This window comes from Pleurodeles waltl, chromosome 4_2 (assembly GCF_031143425.1).
Source record: "Pleurodeles waltl isolate 20211129_DDA chromosome 4_2, aPleWal1.hap1.20221129, whole genome shotgun sequence".
Classification (NCBI taxonomy): domain Eukaryota; kingdom Metazoa; phylum Chordata; class Amphibia; order Caudata; family Salamandridae; genus Pleurodeles; species Pleurodeles waltl.
The window spans coordinates 1,048,614,077-1,048,630,562 of record NC_090443.1 but is presented as its reverse complement, the minus strand read 5'-3'; the positions used below and the strand labels follow the sequence as shown (position 1 = coordinate 1,048,630,562).

Sequence of the window (16,486 nt, the reverse complement as noted above, 5' to 3'; positions counted from 1 at the left end):
CTATTCATTACATTAATTAATGTGATCACCAGGCACACAACTCATGGAGTATGAACGGACTGTGATGGTGTCGTTCTATGCTTACAAATACCTCTTTAATTCACATTAACAGCAATCCGCCCTCATCACAGCCCTACAGACTAACAACTGAGAGTCACAATAAAGACATCCGGCTACTGCCTTCGCATAACTCATTAAAAACCACCAGGCGCCATTTCTAAAGGCCTCTGTGCTCAGTCCCTTCTGTAATCAACGAAGTCCATCTCTGAGGTCCCACAGAGGGTGGGCTCTCAGGTCCCTCACTCCAGCCAGGGGCTTGCATGGCTTCTGGTCTGCCATTGGTTGGCGGGGCTGTCAATCAGGGTGACGCACTCGGTGCCCAGTTACACTGCCCCGTCTATATTCTCATTGCGTTTCCACGGTGGCTTCAAGCTGCCGTTTTGCCAGATTTCAGGATCCACATGTAATTCTGGCTCCGTGAGCGGCTTCTCTGCCGTGTCTGCTTTTCCAACAAGTCATCGATGGTTTATAACTTTCTTCCTTGAAGGAAACACGTTCACTCTGGTCACGCAGTCTGTCCAGCAGAGGTCCCTACACCCAGTTTGCACATCTCGAGGTCGTTTTCTTGTCCTCAACCGAAATTATTTCAGGTGTGTTTTGTGGCGCTATAGTTTAATCTTGGTTTCTAAATTGATAGCACAGTCGGTCTGTGTAGGAAGTTGGCTCTGTACGCACTATTTCAAAGTAAGGAATAGCATGCACAGAGTCCAAGGGTTCCCCTTAGAGGTAAAATAGCGGTAAAAAGAGATAATACTAGTGCTCTATTTTGTGGTAGTGTGGTCGAGCAGTAGGCTTATCCAAGGAGTAGTGTTAAGCATTTGTTGTACATACACATAGACAATAAATGAGGTACACACACTCAGAGACAAATCCAGCCAATAGGTTTTGTATAGAAAAATATATTTTCTTAGTTTATTTTAAGAACCACAGGTTCAAATTTCACATGTAATAGCTTGTTTGAAAGGTATTGCAGGTAAGTAATCTAGGAACTTTGAATCATTACTTTAGCATGTATACTTTTTGCATAAAACACAATACGCTGTTTTAAAAGTGACACTTCGTGCAATTTTCACAGTTCCTGGGGGAGGTAAGTTATTGTTAGTTTTAACAGGTAAGTAAGTCACTTACAGGTTTCAGTTTTTGGTCCAAGGTAGCCCACCGTTGGGGGTTCAGAGCAACCCCAAAGTTATCACACCAGCAGCTCAGGGCCGGTCAGGTGCAAAGGTCAAAGAGGTGCCCAAAACACATAGGCTTCAATGGAGAGAAGGGGGTGCCTCGGTTCCAGTCTGCCAGCAGGTAAGTACCCGCGTCTTCGGAGGGCAGACCAGGGGGGTTTTGTAGGGCACTGGGGGGGACACAGGTCAGCACAAAAAGTACACCCTCAGCAGCGCGGGGGCGGCTGGGTGCAGTGTGCAAACAAGCATCGGGTTTCCTTTAGTTTTCAATGTGAGACCAAGGGGTCTCTTCAGCGAGGCAGGCAAGGGGGGGGGGGCTCCTCGGGGTAGCCACCACCTTAGCAAGGGAGAGGGCCTCCTGGGGGTCACTCCTGCACAGAAGTTCCGTTTCTTTAGGGGCTGGGGGCTGCGGGTGCAGGGTCTTTTCCAGCCGTCGGGAAATGGAGTTCAGACAGTCGCGGTCAGGGGGAGCCTGGGGATTCCCTCTGCAGGCGTCGCTCTGGGGGATCAGGGGGGACAACTTTGGTTACTCACAGTCGTAGAGTCGCCGGAGGGTCCTCCCTGAGTTGGTTGTTCTCCACCAGTCGAGTCAGGGTCGCCGGGTGCAGTGTTGCAAGTCTCACGCTTCTTGCGGGGAGTTGCAGGGGTCTTTAAATCTGCTCCTTGTAACAAAGTTGCAGTTCTTTTGGAGCAGTGCCGCTGTCCTCGGGAGTTTCTTGTCTTTTTCGAAGCAGGGCAGTCCTCAGAGGATTCAGAGGTCGCTGGTCCCTTGGAAAGCGTCGCTGGAGCAGGTTTCTTTGGAAGGCAGGAGACAGGCCGGTAAGTCTGGGGCCAAGGCAGTTGGTGTCTTCTGTTCTTCCTCTGCAGGGGTTTTTCAGCTCAGCAGTCCTTCTGGTTAGTTGCAGGAATGAAAATGTCACTTACCCAGTGTACATCTGTTCGTGGCATCAGTCGCAGTAGATTCGCATGTTTTGCAATAGCTCGCCATCTGGTGTTGGGCCGGAGTGTTACAAGTTGTTTTTCTTCGAAGAAGTCTTTCGAGTCACGGGACCGAGTGACTCCTCCTTTTGTCTCCATTGCGCATGGGCGTCGACTCCATCCTCGATTGTTTTTCCCCGCAGAGGGTGAGGTAGGAGTTGAATTGTAGTAATAGTGCCCATGCAATGGAGTGACTAAGTATGCACTTACTTAAGGTTGAGATGATACATATATAAATAATTGAAGGTAACTTCCAAACTGCTACAGGCTCCCGGGGAGGCGGGTGGGCACATGCGAATCTACTGCGACTGATGCCACGAACAGATGTACACTGGGTAAGTGACATTTTCAGTTCGATGGCATCTGTCGCTGTAGATACGCATGTTCTGCATAGACTAGTAAGCAGTTATTTCCCCAAAAGCGGTGGATCAGCCTGTAGGAGTGGAAGTAGTGTGAAATAATGTTCTTAATACGGCTTGACCTACTGTGGCTTGTTGTGCGGATAGCACGTCTACACAGTAGTGCTTGGTGAATGTGTGAGGCGTAGACCATGTGGCTGCCTTACATATTTCTTGCATTGGGATGTTTCCTAGAAAGGCCATGGTAGCACCTTTCTTTCTGGTTGAGTGTGCCCTTGGTGTAATGGGCAGCTGTCGTTTAGCTTTAAGGTAGCAGATTTGGATGCATTTAACTATCCATCTGGCTATACCTTGTTTTGATATTGGGTTTCCTGCATGAGGTTTTTGAAATGCAATAAATAGTTGTTTAGTCTTTCTGATGTTTTTTGTTCTGTCAATGTAATACATCAATGCTCTTTTGACATCTAATGTATGTAGTGCCCTTTCAGCTACGGTATCTGGCTGTGGAAAGAACACTGGAAGTTCCACTGTTTGATTTAGATGGAACGGTGAAATAACCTTTGGCAAAAATTTAGGATTGGTCCTTAGGACGACCTTATTCTTGTGTAGTTGTATAAAAGGTTCCTGTATTGTAAACGCCTGAATCTCGCTTACTCGTCTTAGGGAAGTAATGGCGATGAGAAATGCCACCTTCCAGGTTAGGAACTGTATGTTGCAGGAGTGCATGGGTTCAAAAGGTGGACCCATAAGTCTAGTTAGGACAACATTTAGGTTCCATGAAGGAACAGGTGGTGTTCTTGGTGGTATAATTCTTCTAAGGCCCTCCATGAATGCTTTAATGACTGGTATCTTATACAGGGAAGTTGAATAGGTAGTCTGCAGGTATGCAGATATTGCTGCAAGGTGTATTTTAATGGAAGAGAAAGCCAGGTTAGATTTTTGTAAGTGAAGCAAGTAACCCACTACATGTTCTGGAGTTGTGTGTAATGGTTGTATTTGATTAATATGGCAGTAGCAAACAAACCTCTTCCATTTACTTGCATAGCAGTGCCTGGTGGATGGCCTTCTGGCTTGTTTTATGACTTCCATACATTCTTGTGTAAGTTGTAAGTGCCCGAATTCTAGGATTTCAGGAGCCAGATTGCTAGATTCAGCGATGCTGGATCTGGGTGTCTGATCTTTTGGTTGTGCTGTGTCAACAGATCTGGCCTGTTGGGCAATTTGATGCAGGGTACTACTGATAGGTCTAGCAGCGTTGTGTACCAGGGTTGCCTTGCCCAAGTTGGTGCTATCAATATGAGTTTGAGTTTGTTTTGACTGAGTTTGTTTACCAGGTAAGGAAGGAGAGGGAGAGGAGGAAAAGCGTAAGCAAATATCCCTGACCAGTTCATCCATAGGGCATTGCCTTGGGACTCTGTGTGGGTATCTGGATGCGAAGTTTTGGCATTTTGCGTTCTCCCTTGTCGCAAACAAGTCTATCTGAGGTGTTCCCCAGAGTTTGAAATAAGTGTTCAGAATTTGGGGGTGAATTTCCCATTCGTGGACCTGTTGGTGATCTCGAGAGAGATTGTCTGCGAGTTGATTTTGGATCCCTGGTATAAATTGTGCTATTAGGCGAATTTGGTTGTGAATTGCCCAACGCCAAATCTTTTGTACTAGCAGGCTTAACTGCGTGGAGTGCGTCCCCCCTTGCTTGTTTAGATAATACATTGTTGTCATGTTGTCTGTTTTGACGAGAATGTATTTGTGAACTATTATTGGTTGGAAAGCTTTTAGTGCTTGAAAAACTGCTAGAAGTTCTAGGTGATTTATATGCAGTTTTGTTTGATGTACGTTCCATTGTCCTTGTATGCTGTGTTGATTGAGGTGTGCTCCCCACCCTGTCATGGAAGCATCTGTTATTACGTATTGTGGCACTGGGTCTTGGAAAGGCCGCCCTTTGTTTAAATTTATGTTGTTCCACCACAGAAGAGAGGTAAGTTTGGCGGTTGTAAAGAAATGGCTCCCTGTTGCAGTTACCCCCCACTTTTTGCCTGATACTGATGCTGACTTGACTGAGAAGTGTGCTGGGACCCTGCTAACCAGGCCCCAGCACCAGTGTTCTTTCACCTAAAATGTACTTTTGTATCCACAATTGGCAGACCCTGGCATCCAGATAAGTCCCTTGTAACTGGTACTTCTAGTACCAAGGGCCCTGATGCCAAGGAAGGTCTCTAAGGGCTGCAGCATGTCTTATGCCACCCTGGAGACCTCTCACTCAGCACAGACACACTGCTTGGCAGCCTGTGTGTGCTAGTGAGAACAAAACGAGTAAGTCGACATGGCACTCCCCTCAGGGTGCCATGCCAGCCTCTCACTGCCTATGCAAGTATAGGTCAGTCACCCCTCTAGCAGGCCTTACAGCCCTAAGGCAGGGTGCACTATACCATAGGTGAGGGTACCAGTGCATGAGCATGGTACCCCTACAGTGTCTAAACAAAACCTTAGACATTGTAAGTGCAGGGTAGCCATAAGAGTATATGGTCTGGGAGTTTGTCAAACACGAACTCCACAGCACCATAATGGCTACACTGAAAACTGGGAAGTTTGGTATCAAACTTCTCAGCACAATAAATGCACACTGATGCCAGTGTACATTTTATTGCAAAATACACCCCAGAGGGCACCTTAGAGGTGCCCCCTGAAACTTAACCGACTGTCTGCGTAGGCTGACTAGTTCCAGCAGCCTGCCACACTAGAGACATGTTGCTGGTCCCATGGGGAGAGTGCCTTTGTCACTCTGAGGCCAGTAACAAAGCCTGCACTGGGTGGAGATGCTAACACCTCCCCCAGGCAGGAGCTGTGACACCTGGCGGTGAGCCTCAAAGGCTCACCCCTTTGTCACAGCCCAGCAGGGCACTCCAGCTTAGTGGAGTTGCCCGCCCCCTCCGGCCACGGCCCCCACTTTTGGCGGCAAGGCTGGAGGGAACAAAGAAAGCAACAAGGAGGAGTCACTGGCCAGTCAGGACAGCCCCTAAGGTGTCCTGAGCTGAAGTGACTAACTTTTAGAAATCCTCCATCTTGCAGATGGAGGATTCCCCCAATAGGGTTAGGATTGTGACCCCCTCCCCTTGGGAGGAGGCACAAAGAGGGTGTACCCACCCTCAGGGCTAGTAGCCATTGGCTACTAACCCCCCAGACCTAAACACGCCCTTAAATTTAGTATTTAAGGGCTACCCTGAACCCTAGAAAATTAGATTCCTGCAACTACAAGAAGAAGGACTGCCCAGCTGAAAACCCCTGCAGAGGAAGACCAGAAGACAACAACTGCCTTGGCTCCAGAAACTCACCGGCCTGTCTCCTGCCTTCCAAAGAACTCTGCTCCAGCGACGCCTTCCAAGGGACCAGCGACCTCTGAATCCTCTGAGGACTGCCCTGCTTCGAAAAAGACAAGAAACTCCCGAGGACAGCGGACCTGCTCCAAAAAGACTGCAACTTTGTTTCAAGAAGCAGCTTTAAAGAACCCTGCAATCTCCCCGCAAGAAGCGTGAGACTTGCAACACTGCACCCGGCGACCCCGACTCGGCTGGTGGAGAACCAACACCTCAGGGAGGACCCCCGGACTACTCTACGACTGTGAGTACCAAAACCTGTCCCCCCTGAGCCCCCACAGCGCCGCCTGCAGAGGGAATCCCAAGGCTTCCCCTGACCGCGACTCTCTGAAACCTAAGTCCCGACGCCTGGAAAAGACCCTGCACCCGCAGCCCCCAGGACCTGAAGGACCGGACTTTCACTGCAGAAGTGACCCCCAGGAGTCCCTCTCCCTTGCCCAAGTGGTTTCCCCGAGGAAGCCCCCCCTTGCCTGCCTGCAGCGCTGAAGAGATCAGTTGATCTCTCATAGACTAACATTGCAAACCCGACGCTTGTTTCTACACTGCACCCGGCCGCCCCCGCGCTGCTGAGGGTGAAATTTCTGTGTGGGCTTGTGTCCCCCCCGGTGCCCTACAAAACCCCCCTGGTCTGCCCTCCGAAGACGCGGGTACTTACCTGCAAGCAGACCGGAACCGGGGCACCCCCTTCTCTCCATTCTAGCCTATGCGTTTTGGGCACCACTTTGAACTCTGCACCTGACCGGCCCTGAGCTGCTGGTGTGGTGACTTTGGGGTTGCTCGGAACCCCCAACGGTGGGCTACCTTGGACCAAGAACTGAACCCCGTAAGTGTCTTACTTACCTGGTAAAACTAACAAAAACTTACCTCCCCCAGGAACTGTGAAAATTGCACTAAGTGTCCACTTTTAAAGTAGCTATTTGTCAATAACTTGAAAAGTATACATGCAATTGAAATGATTCAAAGTTCCTAATGTACTTACCTGCAATACCTTTCAAACAAGATATTACATGTTAAATTTGAACCTGTGGTTCTTAAAATAAACTAAGAAAAGATATTTTTCTATAACAAAACCTATTGGCTGGATTTGTCTCTGAGTGTGTGTACCTCATTTATTGTCTATGTGTATGTACAACAAATGCTTAAAACTACTCCTTTGATAAGCCTACTGCTCGACCACACTACCACAAAAAAGAGCATTAGAATTATCTCTTTTTGCCACTATCTTACCTCTAAGGGGAACCCTTGGACTCTGTGCATACTATTCATTACTTTGAAATAGTGCATACAGAGCCAACTTCCTACAATGAGTCTTCAGAGAGGTGTCACACGGAGTGAATGTATATTATGTCTTAACTGTGATAAATGACTGCTGTAAAACCCAAGCGGTCAGTCCTGCACTGATCCAGTAGCCAGTAACATCAGACCCTGAAGAGGTCAGAAGACAGAATTTAGCCCCAGCAGCGCATGCATCCCAGCTCTCACAACAAAAACAATTAAGGAGAAAATATTCTGCAAGCATTATCCTGGTCTCTCATCTTTAGGTGGCTAAATATGAAATAACCACACACCTAAATCAATGACAAATCATACATGTTAAAGAAAATGCTGGTAAATGGATTATTTCACACTAACTATGAAACCTTATTTGGTTAATCCGAGGTTTGGGGTGTAACCAGAGAGGAGGGCGGACTTGGGGGGGGGGGGGGGGGGGGGGGGAATGGAACAGTGACTACAGTGTTACTGGGCTACAAGCTCGCAGCCGGTGACTAACCTCAATATGTACATTGTTATAAACTTGTGTTACACACAATGTAAGGGAGTCGGTCGCAAAACGTGCAGACATTCATAGTTTATTATAAAGCAAGTTGTAACCTCCGTTTCAGGGGTTCTGCAGCAGGTTCGCAATATTTTTAGAACTTCTCATTACTCAAAACGAAGTCATTTCTGATAAGTATCTCTTTCCTTGCTTGCTTTAACTCAGAGACCGCGTCACTCTGCACACATTTAGCAGTTTAATGTCACTCAGTGCACTGGAACCACTGTGAAGCCAGACAAGCACTCTCAAAACTTGGCAGCTCTGGCCTGGGGAGGAAGGTCTAAGCCCCTGAACTCTGACCAAGGAATCCGCCTGCGAGCACAGCTCCAAGGATCCAATGAGCAGCAGCTGTTCAGAAACAAGTCTGCTAAAGTCAGCTTTTAAAATGAGGCAGCCCTGCAGCAAATACAGGACCAGAAAAAACTAACCAACATGTGAACTCGCATGAACGGACCATAAAGTACCCCAGCCGGAAATTACATCACTGTCTCACCTCAGAGTTCCAGGGCTTTATGGAGGCGTTCAGCTAGGGATCTCATATGTCTCTATGTCTTGTACTCTGACGTAGCTCTGAATACCCTCAGTAGTCTCACATTACACAGATTGTATTCCTTGTAATACACTGCTTTAATCACCTCTCACACAGGCCACAGGCACTGGTCGGCTCTGGGCCGTTTCCTATACGGCCTATGTCACAGCAAGGGAAGTTAACCTGTTTAATTACATTAGCTTAAAAAGAAGGCAAACACCCCGCCTATAAATTGTATTTACCTTTAGAAAAGCACTAGCTCTACGACCACTTTAGGGTCCCAGCCCCATGAAGGACCAGAAGAGATGGAAACAGCTTGACGGTCTGAGGGGGCAGAACACTTGAGTTTAATCTTGGGACCGTAGGAGTATTAATAACACGTTTTTAACCTACCACTACATTTTGGATCTTTATTTGGGAGCAACATTAAAAAAAATAAAAAAATAAAAATAAAAAACACCCTTTCAAAAATAGATACAAATAAATGAAAAATAAACAAAAGAATGTCAAGATCTGGATGCTAAGAGCCTGAAAAAGGCACGCCTTAGACTCATGCGCTGGAGGAGGCGTAACCCTACAACGAAGCGCATCCCTTTGAGCGAGTGAGTTTGCGCCTTTTTTAGAATCAACATATTAAAAGGTTAGATGGCGGTTTAGCACTCCCTCTTGGCTACAAGTATATCAGTTCTGTGGTCTTCGTGAAAGAGCGTGGGAAGAATGATCTTATACACTCTGACGCGGATGAGTATGTGCCAACACTGACGTGGCTGAAAGGTAGGTACTGCCATACCCCCATGTAGACTTCTCTTGCTCTCTCTATAGCTTTAGGGTTGATGTGCCTGGCGAGTGACATCCGTGCTCTGTGTTTAAAGCACATGCAGAGGCTCCAATTAGAATCTTTACTCCAATCATGGCTGCAAGGGTCTGATCCATCAGCCTGATTTCCACACTGTGGGTCACAACACGTGACAAGCGGTTTCATGTCGGTTACTCATTCGAAAGAGCTGCGGTACAATGCAAGGCACTCACCCGCTGTCTGAATCCGCTGCTCCCGCTGCTCCCCCGCCGCTCTCGTTGTACGCCTTCATGGCTTTCTCGTAGTCCTTCTTCGCTGCTTCAGCCTTGCGGTCCCACTGCTACGAAAGGGAGACAAAGCACACAGTAGTCACAAGACTAGACGGGGCGACGCGTGGGAGGGGCAGAAAATGAGGGGGTGGGGTTACGTGTGCACTCCCAGCAATCCTCACTCACATTCACTCAACCACTAACTCTAGGGCTCCCAGTTTTCCGTTTTTACTGATTTTTACAGAGAGAAAGTATCTATTTTTCTATCTGTATTTATATTTAACTACGGACAAATACATAAAGTAGGTCTTCCTTGGATGCCCCTCACTACTGTCAATCAGAAGTGTAAGGTCAGTAAATGAGCAACTTCACAGAAAGGAGGGGGAGGGGGGAAGAGTTAAAAAAAAAAAAAAAAATGGAACAAACTTTAACCTGATTAAGATTAAATCAGTGCAGATATATAGTAGTTTATGCTATTCTGCAATGTAAATGTTTTTAGGTCACTATGCTGTGCACAACTAAATCCTGTTGGGCATTCTAATGACTATACATTTGTCAGTTAAATACATGTGGCTATATACCCATTGCAGCTTCATTTATCCAGTTAACACAAGATAAAAAATAAAATTGATAAATACCGAAAATTGAGAAGAAAAAAAAAAGGATAAATACAGATGGAAATGTAAAATAAATGAACACCATAAAACTAGGAGCCCCATTCATAACAGAGATAACTACCTATGAAGCCTTCCCCTCTGGGTGCAGCAGAGATGCTGTGATGTTTGCGCCAACAGCGCTGAAGACTGGTTTTTGAAAAAGGATGGGCCCCGAAAGCAAAACCCTGAGCCAGCGTGCACAAGAGGGAAGGCAGTGTTGTATCCTGAAGAGGACACCAACAGCACTTTAGGACTAAAGCTTCTCCCGTCTGCGCTCAGTGCAGAGGCGGAATCCGCCTGTCCCAGAGGAAGAGACTGGTGAACTCAAGAGGAATCTGTGGCCTCGTCCGGAGGATCCACAACGGAGTGTGGAATGGCTGAAACTGAGGAATTCTTCTACACACGTAACCCACAGGATGCTGAGCCTGAATGCATTACATCCCTCCCGGGCATTTTACCCAATCAGAAGGGAGGATGCACATGGGTCTTTTACCAGCAAACGGAGGAGAAAACAAATAACAGAAGGGGAGCTTTTCCCATTACTGCAGCTGTTCATGCACCAACCCGAGAAATACAGCTACCCAAACAGCAACCTGATAGGACTACTACAGCTGGGTAAAACTATGCCAAACACACACAAACAAGACCAGAGGGAGAGAAGATGAAACAAAGGGAGAAAGGGAAAGAGACCTCTCGAAGAGCACACAAGGCAAAGGGAAAACTGGAGCTCAAGCATTAGGTCTAAACTACAAAAGTGAAACTAACTACTGCCCAGAAGCTAAAAATAATTTCAAAGGACTTATGTGGGAGTAGAGTCAGGCTACAGCATGCAACTCTGGGGGGAATGTACTGGCAAACTAGGGTCTTCTCCCAGCACAGTCATCCATGGTCTTCCCTCCTAGATCTCATGCTGGCAAGCTAGGGTCTTCTCCCAGCACAGTCATTCCATGGCCTTCCCTTCTAGACCTCCTGCTGGCAAACTAGGGTGTTCTCCTGGCACGGTCACCCATGCTCTTCCCTTCTAGACGACCTGCTGGCAAACTAGGGTTTTCTCCTGGCACAGTAATTCCATGGCCTTCCTTTCTAGATCTCATGCTGGCAAGCTAGGGTCTTCTCCCAGTGCCTTCATTCCATGGCCTTCCCTTCTAGACCTCCTGCTGCCAAACTAGGGTGTTCTCCTGGCACGGTCATTCCATGGTCTTCCCCTTCTAGAGCTCATGCTGGCAAACTAGGGTCATCTCCTGGCACGGTCACCCATGCTCTTCCCTTCTAGACGACCTGCTGGCAAACTAGGTGTAGGAAGTTCGCTCTGTATGCACTATTTCAAAGTAAGGAATAGTATGCACAGAGTCCAAGGGTTCCCCTTAGAGGTAAGATAGTGGCATAAAGAGATCATACTAATGCTCTATTTTGTGGTAGTGTGGTCGAGCAGTAGGCTTATCAAAGGAGTAGTGTTAAGCATTTGTTGTACATACACACAGGCAATAAATGAGGAACACACACTCAGAGACAAATCCAGCCAATAGGTTTTGTTATAGAAAAATCTCTTTTCTTAGTTTATTTTAAGAACCACAGGTTCAAATTCTACATGTAATATCTCATTTGAAAGGTATTGCAGGTAAGTACTTTAGGAACTTTGAATAATCACAATAGCATATATACTTTTTACATAAAACACATTTAGCTGTTTTAAAAGTGGACACAGTGCAATTTTCACAGTTCCTAGGGGAGGTAAAGTAATGTTAGTTCTTGCAGGTAAGTAAACCTCCTACGGGGTTCAAATTGGGGTCCAAGGTAGCCCACCGTTGGGGGGTTCAGAGCAACCCCAAAGTCACCACACCAGCAGCTCAGGGCCGGTCAGGTGCAGAGTTCAAAGTGGTGCCCAAAACACAGGCTTCAATGGAGAAGGGGGTGCCCCGGTTCCAGTCTGCCAGCAGGTAAGTACCCGCGTCTTCGGAGGGCAGACCAGGGGGGTTTTGTAGGGCACCGGGGGGGGACACAAGTCAGCACAGAAAGTGCACCCTCAGCGGCACTGGGGCGGCCGGGTGCAGTGTGCAAACACGCGTCGGGTTTTCAATGGGTTTCAATGAGAGACCAAGGGGTCTCTTCAGCGATGCAGGCAGGCAAGGGGGGGCTCCTCGGGGTAGCCACCACCTGGGCAAGGGAGAGAGCCTCCTGGGGGTCACTCCTGCACTGGAGTTCCGATCCTTCAGGTCCTGGGGGCTGCGTGTGCAGGGTCTTTTCCAGGCGTCGGGATTTCAGAGTCAGGCAGTCGCGGTCAGGGGGAGCCTCGGGATTCCCTCTGCAGGCGTCGCTGTGGGGGCTCAGGGGGGGCAACTTTGGTTACTCACAGTCTCGGAGTCGCCGGAGGGTCCTCCCTGAGGTGTTGTTTCTTCACCAGTCGAGTCGGGGTCGCCGGGTGCAGTGTTGCAAGTCTCACGCTTCTTGCGGGGATTGCAGGGGTCTTTAAATCTGCTCCTCTGGATACAAAGTTACAGTCTTTGTTGAATAGGGCCGCTGTCCTCGGGAGTTTCTTGGTCTTTTGGAAGCAGGGCAGTCCTCTGAGGATTCAGAGGTCGCTGGTCCCGGGGAAAGCGTCGCTGGAGCAGTTTGCTTCTGAAGGAGAGAGACAGGCCGGTAGGGCTGGGGCCAAAGCAGTTGGTGTCGTCTTCTTTTCTGCAGGGTTTTTCCGCTCAGCAGTCCTCTTCTTCTTTAAGTTGCAGGAATCTGAGTTCATAGGTTCTGGGGAGCCTCTTAATACAGAATTTAGGGGTGTGTTTAGGTCTGGGAGGGCAGTAGCCAGTGGCTACTAGCCCTGAGGGTGGCTACACCCTCTTTGTGCCTCCTCCCAAAGGGAGGGGGTCACATTCCTATCCCTATTGGGGGAATCCTCCATCTGCAAGATGGAGGATTTCTAAAAGTCAGAGTCTCCTCAGCTCGCCTTAGGGGCTGTCCTGACTGGCCAGTGACTCCTCCTTGTTTTTCTCATTATCTAACCTGGACTTGCCGACAAAAGTGGGGGCTGTGTCCAGGGGGCAGGCATCTCCACTAGCTGGAATGCCCTGGGGCATTGTAACACGAAGCCTGAGCCTTTGAGGCTCACTGCTAGGTGTTACAGTTCCTGCAGGGGGAGGTGTGAAGCACCTCCACCCAGAGCAGGCTTTTGTTTCTGTCCTCAGAGAGCACAAAGGCTCTCACCACATGGGGTCAGAAACTCTTCTCTCAGCAGCAGGGTGGCACAGACCAGTCAGTCCTGCACTGAACAATTGGGTAAAATACAGGGGGCATCTCTAAGATGTCCTCTGTGTGCATTTATTAATAAATCCAACACTGGCATCAGTGTGGGTTTATTATTCTGAGAAGTTTGATACCAAACTTCCCAGTATTCAGTGTAGCCATTATGGAGCTGTGGAGTTCGTTTTTGACAGACTCCCAGCCCATATACTCTTATGGCTATCCTGCACTTACAATGTCTAAGGTTTTGCTTAGACACTGTAGGGGCATAGTGCTCATGCACCTATGCCCTCACCTGTGGTATAGTGCACCCTGCCTTAGGGCTGTAAGGCCTGCTAGAGGGGTGACTTACCTATGCCACAAGCAGTGTGAGGTTGGCATGGCACCCTGAGGGGAGTGCCATGTGGACTTAGTCATTTTCTCCCCACGAGCACACACAAGCTGGCAAGCAGTGTGTCTGTGCTGAGTGAGGGGTCCCTAGGGTGGCATAAGACATGCTGCAGCCCTTAGAGACCTTCCCTGGCATCAGGGCCCTTGGTACCAGGGGTACCTGTTATAAGGGACTTACCTGGGTGCCAGGGTGTGCCAATTGTGGAAGCAATGGTACATTTTAGGTGAAAGAACACTGGTGCTGGGGCCTGGTTAGCAGGGTCCCAGCACACTTCTCAGTCAAGTCAGCATCAGTATCAGGCAAAAAGTGGGGGGTAACTGCAACAGGGAGCCATTTCTTTACACTAGGGTGTTCTCCTGGCACGGTCATTCCATGGTCTTCCCTCCTAGATTTCATGCTGGCAAACTAGGGTCTTCTTCCGGCACTGTCATCCATAGTCTTCCCTTCTAGATCCCATGCTGGTAAACTAGCGTCATCTCCCAACGGTCTCGCCTCCCAGATCTCATGCCGGCTTCTCTTGGACTACCTGATCTCCTCCCCATCTTTGGCCATTCTCCAGACGCATCCGCTATCATACTATTGCACAAAAAACATCTTAATGTCTCTGCTCTATCAGGTCATCATTCTCTGGAACCGGCCCCATCTCCTCATGAAGTCATGACCTTGTGTTTGGTGACTGATGTGTTAAACCCTTAGCTGCCTGCAGGTTTTCACACCTTCAGAACCCTCAACTTGTCGCATTCTACGCAGCTCTGCCATTCATCCTTTCACCACTTCCCTTGGCTATGTCCATCACCCCCTACACCGCTACCTCAGGGATTACATTGTCGCTGTGCCTGGTCATGCCCATCACACCTGCTAATCTGAAGACCTACCTCCTTGTCTTCCTTGGTCATGCCCTTCCACAGCTCCCCTGCCCTTTTAGACAGGTCAATGATGCTGATGCCAGGAATTTCAGATTTGATCTTCTCTCGATTGGCATTCAGCCAGATCATGTACGCAGACATGGGCCGCTTGGGGGCATTGGGGTCCTTTGTCTTCTTACCCTGGATGAGGATGAAAGTGGAGAACATAGTCAACTGCATATTTAGAGATTATATTGCTGAAGTTCACCTAAAAACATTAAATCACAAAAGAAGCCCCCAAATTGTAGATTTATGGCATTTCACACCAAACAGCTTGATTTCTTAAGACGATATGAAGGAACAGTAGTCAGTGCTCACAGAGTATCCTTCTAGACTGTCTCCGTTTTGTCAGTACTCCACAAAAAGCTCAAGGAATGAAGGGCTTTGATGACCATTCAATCCTTGGACTCTGAAGGAACACGCAAAATTCCAATCCAATCCTGGATGTCTGTGGACATTAGAAGTATCAGGCCAAGTTCAACTGCTTGACCATTCTATCCATGGCCCTTCTGCAACCAATGGAGAAACTGGAAGTCACCTCCATTCCCATTCAATCTATGCCATTTTCCAGAGGTCCTTCCTGGGATAAGAATGAGTTCAATCTTACTTCCATTGAAAATTCAACCTCACTGAAACTTAATTTGGTCTTTCAACTGGATTCAATTTTTTGTTCATAAAAGAGGGTAGGAATGAAAAGCTGTGCAGTGCAATGCAAGTCAAGCTTCTTAACGTTTTTACCTTTTTTATGTGATGCTTTGGTAGGAAAATCAACAGGGGTTACAAGAGACAAGGCAGCTGACCTTGCACCAGGGGTAAGTTATTTTTTTTTTTTTTTTTTTTTTTTTTTTTTAAATAGTAGCTACTATTCATTCAATACCACAACCTTTTGAACATTTACATGCAAAAAAAACTGCATTTAAATTGACACGCAATTGTTTTGATGGGGCAAAAAAAAGATTAATTTTAAAGCACAGGTGTTTTGCAACAATCCATACTTTCTTTGAAACAGATTCTTTGAAACCCCTTTCAGGTCAGAAAGCAGCAACACCAAAGTGCCTTCTTGAGTCGCATACTGTGGCCACTGGTTTGGACATTCACTGGGATGCTGCAAATGGACACTTTTGTTCCGCTGGGAGTACTACCTTGCCTTTACAGTAAACAGAATGACACTTATTTGTTGGGATGGAATCATGAATGAAAACAATTAAAATAAACCAACAAAACAGGGTGATGGGAATAGGCTACCACTGCAGTATGTACTTATCTTCCCAGAGAAGCAACCACAGGCTAAGATCTATGTTTGCTACCTGACTCAACTAATCATGGGATTTCTACTTCATCTCGACCGACCATCTGTATAGAAAACAAAAGACCTGAGAAAGCCTCATCCCAAGTAACAAAACACAAAAATGACAGCTGGAGGATAATCATCTGCCCAGGTCAGGAACAAATATCAAAATTAAAAGGACCTCAGTTGAAAAAGTCGAATCTTTCCCCTACATGAGAGTCGCTACTGCCTTCCAATGCAACTGGAGCCCCCATCAAGTAGTCAGCGAAAAGAAACCAGAGCAGAACAAAGTGAGGCACAAGTTACAGAACAGTAGCAAGATAGTGTCCTGACATTTTCCAGAGAGCTAAGAGCCAAGGGGGAAAACTGCTCTGGAGGGATAAAGTGTGGAATCAAACACAGGCATTAGCTTGGGCTGTTGTCAGGCTTCCTAGGTGGCTCAAAGCTCTCTCCTGGAAACCGCCTGTGTATTACACCCCCACAATTATTGTGTTGGAAAATAGCAAAGCAGTTTGCAGCCAAAATAAGAACAGTGCTGAGCGAACAAATGTTGGCACCAAATAGTTTAGAAGTCTTACACCACAAACTATATTTGCATTAGGCAGAGTGGATGAATTGAACAATCCCAAAAGATTCTTCTTAAGGCAGAAGCAAATGAC

The 16,486-nt window shown here is 47.5% G+C and overlaps 1 protein-coding gene across 3 annotated transcripts in view; it reads right to left on the bottom strand.

Annotated features, from left to right (window-relative positions):
* The window catches only part of SSRP1 (structure specific recognition protein 1), a 114,938-nt gene that overhangs the window by 22,297 nt on the left and 76,155 nt on the right, over positions 1-16,486 (bottom strand). For all 3 annotated transcript variants that reach the window (XM_069233038.1, XM_069233040.1, XM_069233039.1), the window contains 2 exons: positions 14,510-14,680; positions 9,318-9,424 (listed from right to left, as the gene is read on the bottom strand). In XM_069233038.1, coding sequence (XP_069089139.1) covers positions 9,318-9,424; positions 14,510-14,680 — 278 coding nt within the window. The remainder of the gene's footprint in view (positions 1-9,317; positions 9,425-14,509; positions 14,681-16,486) is intronic.